Below are 14162 nucleotides of genomic sequence, written 5' to 3' on the forward strand. Positions count from 1 at the left end.
TATTTAATCGAGGGTCAAAACTCTGGTACAATTTTCACAAACGAAATTAAATTGCAACATGCGCATTAGAGCAATTCCAGCGTTATGGATGTGACACTTGAACTCAAAATGGCAACAAATGACCCAGTGCATGTTTTATTGTCTCCCAGTATTTAAACAGGTGTTGCATATTTTAAGGCTGTACCATACTGGAGAAGTGATAGAACAAGAACAATTCCCATAGTACATCTAGGGCATGCCAGAAAATGCCAATAAAAGATGCGTGATGGACGTGACAGAAAAAGTATCACTTTTCTTGGGTGACTGTACATTATTATCAAACTCTGTGAAATTGTAAACCTAATATCGAAATGGAGATATCCATTTGATAGAGGGGTCCAAGGTGAATATTAAAAAATCTTTGTTTAAAATATTTTGTATTTCATGCAGAGTTTCGGAAGGAAAAGTCAGCGTTATGGATGCGACGAAATTCCGTTATGGATGTGACGCGTCTGAAATAGACACGGCATATGTTTAGAAAATCAGCAATTTAACCACCATAACCCTTTGAAAAACTCTCTAAATATCAGCTAAAACTATCAAAGTTCTTAAATAATATTTAGGATGGCTATTGTTTTGCTGTTTTGTGGATTTTAGCATACATTTCTGTGGCTTGTGGCAATAATATAGAATTGTACATGATCAAAGTTGATTTTAGCTTGGGTTTTACATCATAAGAAAGAAAGACTGACATATTAAGGCGAAGGGAACAATTCTTGTGACAAATTGGTTCAACTTATTCACATCTGTAAAATACAGGCCTAGGTGATATCTCTGGGAGTGGTTTTGATGTATTACATGTTGCTTTATTTTTGCATGGTGAGGTTGACATTTACATGGAATTGCCCATTACCGTCATATCACAAGACGTTTTGCCAAGCTTCGGGAAATTCGTCCAAAACTTGTGAGAGGAGTTGATGTCAGAAGGCGAGCGCACCTTCAGGAAATTGTCAAAGAATACTGTAATTTTGTTAATCGAAGGCTGGAACTCTGGTAAAATGTAACCTAATTGAACGAAATTGCAATATGCATATTACCGAGATATAACAAAGAATCCTGCCAAGCTTCGGGAAATTCGTCCAAAAATTGTGAGAGGAGTTGATTTCAGAAAGTGAGCGCCCTTCCCGGGACCGACGTCACCATGACATAATCCCCCTTCAGGCCTTTTGGCCAGCGGGGGATAAAAAAGTTACAGCTTCACCACGTCAACAATTACAAAACCCTGATTATGTTGTTACTATAGAAATGATAACATGTTTTTGTATCACCTGGCTCGATGGATATTTGAACCTGAGACAAGATGATGGAATGGAAACACACACTTTATCAATTTAATCCATCGGCCTTCGATTGCCTTTTACTGCATGTGGACTGTATCGATAGCCAGGACATGGGCAGAAACCCGACAGCTTCTCTTTCTGCTCTTCCCTGCACACAGCTGATGCATGATTGATGGTATCTCGGAAATCCGTCGTCAACAACAACTCCCTTCTTCCTATGCTGGCTGAAAAATAATAAAACCTTCACAGGGAGCAGAGCCCACTCCGAGGCCTCGGCGATATATTTCATAAGGTCACGGCATCGGCTGAGACTAAATGGAATGTGCGTCGTGTGGTGCCACGCCAAAATACACAACCGCAGGAGATATTTTCTGAATAGGTTTAGCCGCCGTTAATTTATTATTCTCCCATCTGGACGATGACACCATGACATGCCTCTCCCTTTGTGCAGCCCTCGAATCGGAATTTTATTACGCCGCTTCTTAATCCCCGTTTTAAAGAATCGCATGTGTCTTTATTTGTTTAGCGCCTAGGGTTCTTTCGGGTTTATGCTCGTTCATTTTAAAAGCTGTCTGTCCGCGTGTTTGCTCAGCGAATGTAAATTGGCCTCCAATTACCGCTGCAGTCTCCCACGGCTTCAAATCCCCAAAAGGAAATCTTCATCCGTGGCCCACGTTAACTTAAGCCACAGATAATTAAGATAAGACTTTTTGAACAGCACACTGTAATAATGTCGCCGAACTTTTGCGAAACGATGCCGTGCGAGTTGCTTTTGGAAGCCGGCCGGCCTGCGCAGCTGCGCTTAAAGCCGAGGGATTGCGTTTTGAAATCCTCTCTCCTCGTGACATTGCTTGGTGGATATTACAAATTTCATGCAATAAAGTAGCAGGAGTGCCTTCGCTCCGTCCGACGGCCTGCGAAAAGGCGGGACGGGAAGAATGATTTTGCACTTCCTCGGATTTCCCGCTTTTGAATGCAGACAGAAACCGCAATCTAGTCATGAACGGGTCAAAGATGTGTGAGAGATGGATATGGAGAAAGAGAAAGGGCTTCCCAACTGTCCTGTCCTGCTGCTTCCTGATTGCGTGTAGCCGGTAACCATTAGAGCAAATTGCAAACAGCGTGTTCCTGTCTTTTGTTTCAGTCACAAATGAAGCAGCCGCGTGGGCTGAAAATGGTTCACGGCGCTTTTTTGAGTGGGGAAAAAAAGAAATAAAAGAGAGAGAAAGAACAAAAACTCATCAGAAAGAAGGGGACATTTTAATGCGCTATGCTCTGTTGTGAAGCAGGTACTCGACTCGCTGACCCCTTGACTCTTCGAGGCAATAAAAGAAGACCAGAGGCTGCCTTCGAATGTAGTCCATCTCTAACAAGTCATCCAGTCAATGAGGCACAGCTCCAAAACTCTCGCTTGCTTTCGGGGGCTAAACCTGATTAGATCCATATTGCCGACGAAGCTTGACGCGGAAATCGAGCCCGGCGCTGGGAGTCATCTTGTCAGATTAAGCAGGCCGGCTCACCTTCCCGTCGTTTTTCTTTCCTTTTCGTTCACTCCAACTTTCGAATTCGTCATTTTCGCATTTGTTTTCAGAGCATAAAGGGAAGGAAAGGAGGAGGAGGAGGAGGAGGAGGAGAGGGCTCGTCATGAATAAACCTGCTTGTAGTGGATTAACAAACCAGCAGCACCCTCGCTCCCACCCTTCCTCACTGCCTCCATCTCTCCCTCTACTCGCCTCGCCTGTGTAAACAAGTCATCAATGGCTGGAGCGTAATTGCGGCACTCGCTGGAACAAATGAAAGTGGGGAGAGGAAAAGAGAGGGAGAGGGAGAGGGGAGGGAGGTGGGAAAGGAGCGTCCGGGACCTGTGGCTTCCAGTGCTGACAGTAATTGCAATCTAATTTGACAGGAAACAGCAAATTGGCCCTCTGTTCATTAGCTACCAGAAAAAGAGAGAGAGAGAGAGAGAGAGAGAGAGAGAGAGAGAGAGAGATTGGACAAAACAAGGGTTCCAAATCACAGACATCAAACCCTTAGCTCGTATTTATCATCGATGAAAAATTAAGAATGACAAAAAAAAAAAAAAGTCAGTTCCCGCTTATGTTTTCACACAGAGATTACATTAAGACCTAAAAATAACCAACAAGCCTGGACACTACAGCCGGAAAACGGCGAACTTCCCCTTGTGTTTGTGGTAAACAAAGGAAGGAGAAACGTCCCCACACATTAGTCAGTCATCACCACTTTTCGAAATAAAGTCATGTATTAAAAACATATTTACTTCATTACTTCGTGTCACTGCTTAACTAAATTATTCAGAGAGAGAGAGAGAGAGAGAGAGAGCGAGCGCCGGCTACAATTATCGACAGTCCATAATTATCGACGCCTTTCCTTTTCAGATTTACCAACAAAAACAATTTTACAAAAGGTGAGTTTCAGTTACAACAGTCATTATTGGTTAATTAATCAACCGGAAGACCCGTCTCGCCCTTTGATCTTGTCGTCCAATGACACAGCTCGTTCCCGGAGACGGAATTTTTTCAGCACGATCAGCAAATTGATGAAAACCCGGACGTTATCAGTGATCATCGCAGGCAAGCATGGTGGAAAGATCATGGACATGTTTTTACTTCTCAAATTCACCGATATTTCATGATCTCCTCGTCGAAACCTACTTTGCTTCTTACTCTTTCGTTTGACGGCCGCCATTTTGGATCGAAACGCGCATTTCAGAAGTCACGTGAGGTGTCGATAATGGTGATCACTTTCACCGGTGTCCACCATTATCGACACCCTGTGGAATTAACGGACATTTACAAGTGTTATGGATCGATCTTTGTGTAACATTGTTGAAGTAGATGAAGTACTTAAAAAAAAAGTGCTGTTATTTATAATATATATATATATTTTTTTCTGATTCATAACAGAATGGAATGTTTATAGAGTATTCGGAATCCTATTGCAATAAATAGAATTAGACCAGAATTAAATTCCTAGCATATAAAAAATTACATGCTTGAAATATTCAGATTTTTCTATTCCATCCAGTTTTTTTTTTTTGCAGTTTGTTGTAAATATCTACCATGTATTACAACATCAGTAGGCATTTTTATATTTTGAGATTTAAATTTAAAATCTCAATTTAAAAATAAATAAATAAAATAAAATTACTTGTGGGCGGCACGGTGGTATAGTGGTTAGCGCTGTCGCCTCAAAGCAAGAAGGTCCGGGTTCGAGCCCCGGGGCCGGCGAGGGCCTTTCTGTGTGGAGTTTGCATGTTCTCCCCGTGTCCGCGTGGGTTTCCTCCGGGTGCTCCGGTTTCCCCCACAGTCCAAAGACATGCAGGTTAGGTTAACTGGTGACTCTAAATTGACCGTAGGTGTGAATGTGAGTGTGAATGGTTGTCTGTGTCTATGTGTCAGCCCTGTGATGACCTGGCGACTTGTCCAGGGTGTACCCCGCCTTTCGCCCGTAGTCAGCTGGGATAGGCTCCAGCTTGCCTGCGACCCTGTAGAACAGGATAAAATGGCTAGAGATAATGAGATGAACTAAGTTTTTTTAACTTAATACCGCATGCCGATCTTTTTTTTTTTATTAATCATCTGGATGTCGATAATTGTGGAACGGTGTCGATAACTGTGAACAAAGTGGTGATAATTGTGGGATGGTGTCGATAACTGCAGACAACGTGGCGATAACTGTGGAACAGTGTTACGTGATCTGACATGCTAAGTAATCGGGAATCAACTCCTTTTCTTTTCCCCCCAGTGGAAGTTTGAATAATTATTCATGCACAATTTACGTATTGAAAGTCTTTTCTACTTTTGCAACGGCCAAAAGATCGTTAAGGTGTCGATAATTGTAGCCGGGGCTCGATATATATATTAGGGTGGCCAGATGTCCGGCTTTAGGCCGGACCGTCCGTCTTTTCAATGTCTTGTCCGGCGTCCGGCGCAGCATCAAGCCGGACGCACATTTGTCCTCCTTTTAGAGACTATGAGCGGAATTATATAATATCGACTTGCCAGACTGGAAGAGCAGAGTTCTAGAATAACGTTTTGTAGGGAAACTGCAGATCTGTGCTGCACACTAGTAATCTACAATAAAGAGTCTATGGCTCGATGTTTTTTGGCATGCAATGCGAACTCCGCACCACGAGGCGTTGCGTTCTAGAACACGTTGCGCTCTATCCTTTGATGATCTTCCTGGCGCGTGCCTAGTGCCCTGCCCCCCTGGCCCTGGCTGGGACTTGGAAACACGAGTCTGTCCGGTAGACCAGCTGCTCACAACTTAACTTGTTAGGATATGGATGACAGTGCAAATGCACATCTTCTAGATCTACCTTAAGTTTAATTTCAGTGGTTTGTTACTCCACAATGTTTTTAATAAATACAAATATGGTGTTCTAGCCAATTAAGAGCTAATACATGAATTATAATAAATACTATGAATGCTTTAAAACGTTTTATAATGTTGCTGGTTATGTTGCCTATTTGTTCTTTGAGAATCTACAAATGTTGTGCTTTTTGGTACTCAGCACCTTAAGTTTAATTTCAGTGGTTTGTTACTCCACAATGTTTTTAATAAATATAAATACTGTGTGTTCTAGCCAATTAAGAGCTAATACATGAATTATAATAAATACTATGAATGCTTTGACCTTACTCTTTTTTCCCCACAATCATAATCTTTAACCCTACAAAATTGCGATGTTGATTTCACCAAACTTGAGTGACTTGCATAAAAATAATCCATTCTCAATCTTGCCACTGTGGTTTACATAAAAATTTGAGGGCTATGAATCAGATGGGATTTGCCATTATTCACCCTAAAATTGATTAGAATGCAGGAAATTGCATCTAAGAAATACAAAATTTTCTGGGGGAGGGCCCCCAGACCCCCCATCCAAATAGTGTCCTCCTTTTTGGTGTTATGGAAATGGTCACCCTAATATACAGTGGTGCTTGAAAGTTTGTGAACCCTTTAGAATTTTCTATATTTCTGCATAAATATGACCTAAAACAATATCAGATTTTCACACAAGTCCTAAAAGTAGATAAAGAGAACCCATTTAACAAATGAGACAAAAATATTATACTTGGTCATTTATTTATTGAGGAAAATGATCCAATATTACATGTCTGTGAGTGGCAAAAGTATGTGAACCTCTAGGATTAGCAGTTAATTTGAAGGTGAAATTAGAGTCAGGTGTTTTCAATCAATGGGATGACAATCAGGTGTGAGTGGGCACCCTGTTTTATTTAAAGAACAGGGATCTATCAAAGTCTGATCTTCACAACACATGTTTGTGGAAGTGTATCATGGCACAAACAAAGGAGATTTCTGAGGACCTCAGAAAAAGTGTTGATGATGCTCATCAGGCTGGAAAAGGTTACAAAACCATCTCTAAAGAGTTTGGACTCCACCAATCCACAGTCAGACAGATTGTGTACAAATGGAGGAAATTCAAGACCAATATTACCCTCCCCAGGAGTGGTCGACCAACAAAGATCACTCCAAGAGCAAGGCATGTAATAGTCGGCGAGGTCACAAAGGACCCCAGGTTAACTTCTAAGCAACTGAAGGCCTCTCTCACATTGGCTAATGTTAATGTTCATGAGTCCACCATCAGGAAAACACTGAACAACAATGGTGTGCATGGCAGGGTTTCAAGGAGAAAGCCACTGCTCTCCAAAAAGAACATTGCTGCTTGTCTGCAGTTTGCTAAAGATCACATGGACAAGCCAGAAGGCTATTGGAAAAATATTTTGTGGAAGGATGAGACCAAAATTGAACTTTCTGGTTTAAATGAGAAGCGTTATGTTTGGAAAAAGGAAAACACTGCATTCCAGCATAAGAACCTTATCCCATCTGTGAAACATGGTGGTGGTAGTATCATGGTTTGGGCCTGTTTTGCTGCATCTGGGCCAGGACGGCTTGCCATCATTGATGGAACAATGAATTCTGAATTATACCAGCAAATTCTAAAGGAAAATGTCAGGACATCTGTCCATTAACTGAATCTCAAGAGAAGGTGGGTCATGCAGCAAGACAACGACCTTAAGCACACAAGTCGTTCTACCAAAGAATGGTTAAAGAAGAATAAAGTTAATGTTTTGGAATGGCCAAGTCAAAGTCCTGACCTTAATCCAATCAAAATGTTGCGGAAGGACCTGAAGCGAGCAGTTCATGTGAGGAAACCCACCAACATCCCAGAGTTGAAGCTGTTCTGTATGGAGGAATGGGCTAAAATTCCTCCAGGCCGGTGTGCAGGACTGATCAACAGTTACCGCAAACGTTTAGTTGCAGTTATTGCTGCACAAGAGGGTCACACCAGATACTGAAAGCAAAGGTTCACATACTTTTGCCACTCACAGATATGTAATTTTGGATCATTTTCCTCAATAAATAAATGACCAAGTATAATATTTTTGTCTCATTTTTTTAACTGGGTTCTCTTCATCTACTTTTAGGACTTGTGTGAAAATCTGATTATGTTTTAGGTCATATTTATGCAGAAATATAGAAAATGTTAAAGGGTTCACAAACTTTCAGGCACCACTGTATATATATATATATATATATATATATATATATATATATATATATATATATATAAAGCCTGTTTAAATAATGAAAAAAAAAACTCCAAAAAAAAAGAAGTAAAAAACAACAATAGTCTGATCTTTGAGCAGCATCTCAGACCAGGCAACATTTTTCAGCAGCTAATCCTGTGCTAGCTCGCTCAGGAAAGCAACAGTTGCTCCAAATAACATGTTACAAAAGAGTTCTCAGGAAAATGTAATATATTTAAGCATTTTTTTCTTGAATTTAAATCATCATGCAGGATTTCACGTGACTGCTGTGAGGTAATTTGACTAAAGCATAAGCACAGCACGACATAGCATAAGTGCTAAAAACAACAAGCTAATGTGTTGTATTAGTATGTTATTCATGCTTTAATGCCTTCAAGTCGCATGATTAGAGTTGTAAGAATGTTTTTTGGGTTTTTTTTTTTAGAAGAAACTGTGAAATAACAACACTGAACATAAACCGGCAAATAACTGAGGAAAACTATTTCGCTAGCGAGCTAGCATGTAGTCCTCAAATCATGGATATGAGTCATTGGAATGTCTGGCAGCTTTGAAAACACAACAAATCCATCAGGAACATCAACGTTTTCCTCAGATATGTTGGGAAATTCCTGAGAAAACACTCTGTATACCTTAAATTAAAAACTAATTGCACTCGTTGAGCACTGAGTGCAAAAACAACACGGGAGCCGCCATTTTGAAAAGGTGAGCAACAAGAACTGCGTATGAGTCAGTCTTTTCACTACGACGGCGAGGCGTTTAGTCGTAAACGTGGTGCGCACGGAACTAGATGCGCAAATAAAAATAAAACGTGCTCACCGGCCACTTTATTAGGAACACCCTAATGGCGTCCACCCGCTGTTTTATGCGGTTCTCAAATCAACCGATCCTTTGACAGCGGCACAACGCGTCGAATCACGCGGATACAAATCAAGAGCTTCGGTTAAAGTTCACGATGTTCAAACATCAGAATGGGAAAAAACTGTGATCTCAAAGTGTGACTTTCTTTCACTGTGGCGGATGGACTGGTTTGAGTGTTTCAGAAACGGCTGAGCTCCTGGGGTTTTCACACACAACGGTCTCGAGAGTTTACACTCCGTGGATGGTGCGAAAAACAAAAAACGGTGAGCGAGTCAGAGAGCGACCGTGCTGTGGGTGGAAACAAACGCCTTGTTGATGAGAGAGGTCAGAGGAAAACGGACAGATTGGGCAGTCCGTGCTGCCAGGAAGGACTCATATAATCACTCTTTACAACCGTGGTGAGCAGAAAAGCATCTCAGCATGCAACAGCAGAAGAGCACATTGGGTTCTGTAGCCAAGAACAGGAATCTTAGACTCAAGAGCACGTTCCTATTAAAGTGGCCGGCGAGTGCGTGTATGATTGGACTCACTTGTGCAGGCGATGGAGGGAGGATCTGAGGGTGCTCGGAAGTAGCCGTCCTCACATTCACACTTCCAGGAACCTTCTCGGTCATTATAGCTGTGAGTAGGACAGCGCGAACACTGTAGGTCCTGCGATGAAGACTTGAAGAAGCCACGGTTGCAGGCTGAGATGGAGGGAGAAAGAGAGAGAGAAAGGAAGTTACAACCTCTTTCACAGTTGAGTTCATATGAAAAAGAGGGCAGGGTAGAACAGATCCGAGCTTGTGTTCAGATCTTAGAACAGCTGGTGTTTGAATCAACCTGGCCCTATAGCATTATGAACATGCACTTGTGGAAAAAAAACAACCTCCTTCTCTCTCTCTCTCTCTCTCTCTCTCTCTCTCTTTCCACACGCACAAAGAAGAGCAGGAAGCAGAGCAGACTTTACTTCGAACTGATCATATCGATCCTCGGTAAGTTTATTTTTAAATAGCTCTCCGTCATTAAACAAGGAGAGAGATAAAGATAGATAGAGAGCGAGAGCGAGACAGACAAAGAGAAGGAAAATCAGATGTCCTCTAAATGGAGAAAAAAACAAAAAGGCAAGGTTAGTGTAGAAAATAGGAAACTTAACAGGATTATTTCAGCATTTCACCTTTAGTGCGAGGGAAGAAAAGGACATCCCGCAGGCAGCCCCAGATCACAGATGAAGCTCAAATTAGGGCTGGATAGCCTGAGGCGTCATGTTTAAAAAAAAAAAAAAACGCACACGTCTCAATGACAGCGAGTCATTTACACCACCAATTTACTTCATCGGTCCATACGGACAATGTTTCTAATGAAGTGCCATCATAATACGAGACCCCGAGAATTATAGCGGCTGTGAATCCGGGGAATCACTTTTCCAAATCCAATTTAGCGTTGACGCTGGATAACTAAACATGATTTGATCACTGGACCTCTTGTATTCGCACCTCATGTGGACAAGGTGCGAGAGGAAAGGAGCAGAAAGAACAGAGAGAAACTTGTTTCCCAGGCTCAAATAAAATAACGGAAGCGTTCGGGGAAACTTGGACTCTTCAGCGTACCATTTGCTCGGCAAAAACGTATACACAAGTCTTTTAAATACTGTAATTTGCAGAATGGTGTAATATTGTTCGAAATGACAACATGCTTGGTAACTATCGAGAACGCCACAGTAGACAGGAGAACACGCCGAGTGATGGATCTTTCGGGTTAACGATTAGTCACTTGTTCGTTCCTTTTAATGCTTTTTAGAAGAAATGTGCTATTCTTGGCCTGGATTTCTGCTCTACAGACCTAATACCCGCGCACACACACCAGCTGTTTGGGTCAAAAGCCAGACTCTGACCCCTATAAAACCTAAAAGCATGCCTTCATTATCCAAATGGATATTTGTGAGCCATTAATAATTGTTACTGCAATCCAGTAATATGTACGAGGCTGTCCTGACTGTAAGATCTTCCTGTTCGTTTTTTCAGAGAGAGAGAGAGAGAGAGAGAAAGAAAGAACCTCATGAAATGGAAGGAGAGGCCTTGCCGGTTTACCCTTTTTAACACCTCAGCACTGGAAATGGGGGGTTCTGAGGAGCAAAGTATACTCATTTCAGCTACATGAAAGCGCTGTCACTGCCTATTTAGCTCACAGCCCCAGCCTGGCGAGGAGCGAGCTGAATAAAGACCGCTCTCCGGGCCGCGAGAGGAGAGGAGAGGAGAGGAGAGGAGAGGAGAGGAGAGGAGAAAGACAGATGCGATTTTATCTCTGGTATTTCGAACCTGCGAAGCCTCGTAATTGAAAGCAGGATCTCCAGCTTAGGCAGGGGGATCTGGAAGCAGGACATATACACCGATCATTACAGCTTTGAGCTTTTCGGCTCTTGTAATGTAATAACAGGTTTATTGTAATGATAATTCAATAGTAATAATTATATTTAAAAAAAAACAACGTAGGGGTTCACATTCACGAGTTTATCTCAAATTCCATTCATGACGAAGCGTCTGTTGTACAATTTTGATAAGGTGGATGGAAATGAAAACGAAGACCGTTCCTCTGACTGGCGAGCCAGTTCGTAGGTTAGTCTTTGGGTGTCTAAGCCTGTGCATGAAGGCTATGAAGAATAGAGCCTACATGAGCCGAGGGCTTAAGCCTCGACTGCGGTCTCCCAGCAGCTCCCTCGCGAACGTGCTAAGATTAGCGCTGTCGCAAATCACCGAAACAGGACGCCTCTTAACCCGCTGACACCCGAGTTTCTTACGACCACACGGCAGCAGGGGTGGTTTATTTTTATGTTTGAGCAACCGAGGTGTGTTTATTGAGCCGGCTGACAAGCCTGAGCATCCCTGATGTTTGCACAAGCGATCTGGTTGCGAATTTCGCTTCGAAAAATCAACGCGAGCGCCAAAGTGGCATGAACAAACACATTTATGGGTCTTGCCAACATGGTCGCCTTGGGCTAACACCGTTTGGCAGATAGATAAACATTCCATTGTTATTCCAGCATCATAACTTCACGAGATGATCGTTTCGCACATCATCTTCTGAAAGATGTATTTATCTGGAGAGAGAAAAACAAGTTTTCGAAGGGGACTAACAGAATTATGAGTAGTTCTCCACTTCAGAACATGACACATAACAACATGTACTTCAGAATGATGCACCATGGCAAGCTAAGACACCTTTAGCTACCTTGGAATGGGCATAAATATGAGCAAGCAGCTTATATTACTCCAGGAAGTGCTCGCTGAGTTTGCAGACCAATAAAATACAGACGTGATGTTACAGGACTTACAGAGAAGCGACATTTCTGGGGGATTTGGAGAAGTTATTGAGTTCCTAGCGTACAGGAAAACCATACATTCCTGAGAATCATGTGACTTACAGTGTCTTGAAAAAGTATTCATCCCCCTTGGTGTTTGTCCTGTTTTGTCACATTACAAGCTGGAATTAAAATGGATTTTTGGGGGGTTAGCACCATTTGATTTACACAACATGCCTACAACTTTAAAGGTGAAAATAGTTGTTTTATTGTGACTCAAACAATAATTAAGATGAAAAAACAGAAATCTGGAGTGTGCATAGGTATTCACTCCCCCCCCAAAAAAAAGTCAATACTTTGTAGACCCACCTTTTGCTACAATTACAGCTGCAAGTCTCTGGGATTTTTGCCCATTCCTCGAGGCAAAACTGCTCCAACTCCTTCAAGTTAGATGGGTTGCGTTGGTGTACAGCAATCTTCAAGTTATGCCACAGATTCTCAATTGGATTGAGGTCTGGGCTTTGACTAGGCCATTCCAAGACATTTAAATGTTTCCCTTTAAACCACTCCAGTGTAGCTTTAACAGTATGTTTAGGGTCATTGGAACGTGAACCTTCGCCCCAATCTCAACCCTCTGGATGACTCAAGCAGGTTTTCCTCCAGAATTGCCCTGTATTTAGTGCCATCCATCTTTCTTTCAGTCCTGACCAGCTTTCCTGCCCCTGCAGATGAAAAACATCCCCACAGCATGATGCTGCCACCACCATGCTTCACTGTAGGAATGGTGTTCTCAGGATGTTGGGTTTGTGCCATACATGGTGTTTCCCATGATGGCCAAAAACATCAAGTTTAGTCTCACCTGACCAGAGAATCTTTTTCCATGTGTTTGGGGAGTCTGCCACATGCTATTGGGCAAACTCCAAACGTGTTTTCCAATGCAATTACTTATTTTTCTGGCCACTTTTCCATAAAGCCCCGCTCTGTGGAGTGTATGGCTTAAACTGGTCCTATGGACAGATACTCCCATCTCCACTGTGGATCTTTGCAGCTCCTTCAGTGTTATCTTTGGTGTCTTTGTTGCATCTCTGATTAATGCCCTCCTTGCCCGGTCTGTGAGTTTTGGTGGGCGGCCTTCTTTTGTCAGGTTTGTAGTGGTGCCATATTCTTTCCATTTTGCTAGAATGGATTTAATGGCGCTCCCTGGGATATTCAAAGTTTGGGATATTTTTTATAACCCGACCCTGATCTATATTTCTCCACAACTTTGTCTCTGACCTGTTTGGAGGCGCCTTGGTTTTCCTGTTGCTTGCTTAGTAGTGTTGCAGAGTAAGGGTCCTTCCAGAACAGGTTGATTTATACAGACATCATGTGACCGATCATGTGACACTTTGATTGCACACAGGTGGATCTTAATCAACTAATTATGTGACTTATGAAGTGAATTGGTTGGACCAGCTCTTACTTAGGGGTTTCATATGAAAGGGGTGAATACATATGCACACTCCAGATTTCTGGGGGGTTTTTTCATCTTAATTATTGCATATGTTACAATAAAACAACAATTTTCACCTTTAAAGTGGTAGGCATGTTATGTAAATCAAATGGTGCTAACCCTCCAAAAATCCATTTTAATTCCAGCTTGTAAAGCGACAAAACAGGACAAACACCAAGGGGGATGAATACTTTTGCAAGACACTGTACTAATGAGCAAACCAATTCCATCAGCTTGTACTGAAAGGAGGTGGATATAAGACTATGTTTCTGGAATTTTCATCCTAAAGACCAGCGAACAAGCATTTTCCTTAGCCTCGAGGGTTAAACCGAATGAGACGAGAAGAGAAGAGATTACTGCAGCCTTGGCAAACCCCTCCAAAGCCAGGACTGTAATATTCCTTTTAGTGGTCAAGCCTTTGGTTTGAGTCACGGCAACAAACACAGTGTCTCAGTCAGGGTTTTGCTATTTATGGCCCTGACTGAAGAGGAAAACCTCACAATTCGGCCACGACACACCAATTGGCGCAAACCAATGAAAAATGTCTCAATGACATTCCGTACGGTCACAGAGACAAAACGAGCGCTATCTCCTTTGGACACAGTGCTGAGAACAACTGGAGA

General features: G+C 42.2%; 1 protein-coding gene across 8 annotated transcripts in view; it reads right to left on the minus strand.

Annotated features, from left to right (window-relative positions):
• The window catches only part of epha7 (eph receptor A7), a 164190-nt gene that overhangs the window by 123956 nt on the left and 26072 nt on the right, over positions 1–14162 (minus strand). For all 8 annotated transcript variants that reach the window (XR_009654045.1, XR_009654044.1, XM_060913959.1 and 5 more), the window contains exon 4: positions 9301–9456. Coding sequence is in view for 6 of the 8 variants with exons in the window: in XM_060913959.1 (XP_060769942.1) it covers positions 9301–9456 (156 nt within the window). In the remaining 2 variants the exon portion in view is untranslated. The remainder of the gene's footprint in view (positions 1–9300; positions 9457–14162) is intronic.

The sequence above is a fragment of the Neoarius graeffei genome, chromosome 2 (genome assembly GCF_027579695.1).
Source record: "Neoarius graeffei isolate fNeoGra1 chromosome 2, fNeoGra1.pri, whole genome shotgun sequence".
NCBI lineage: Eukaryota > Metazoa > Chordata > Actinopteri > Siluriformes > Ariidae > Neoarius > Neoarius graeffei.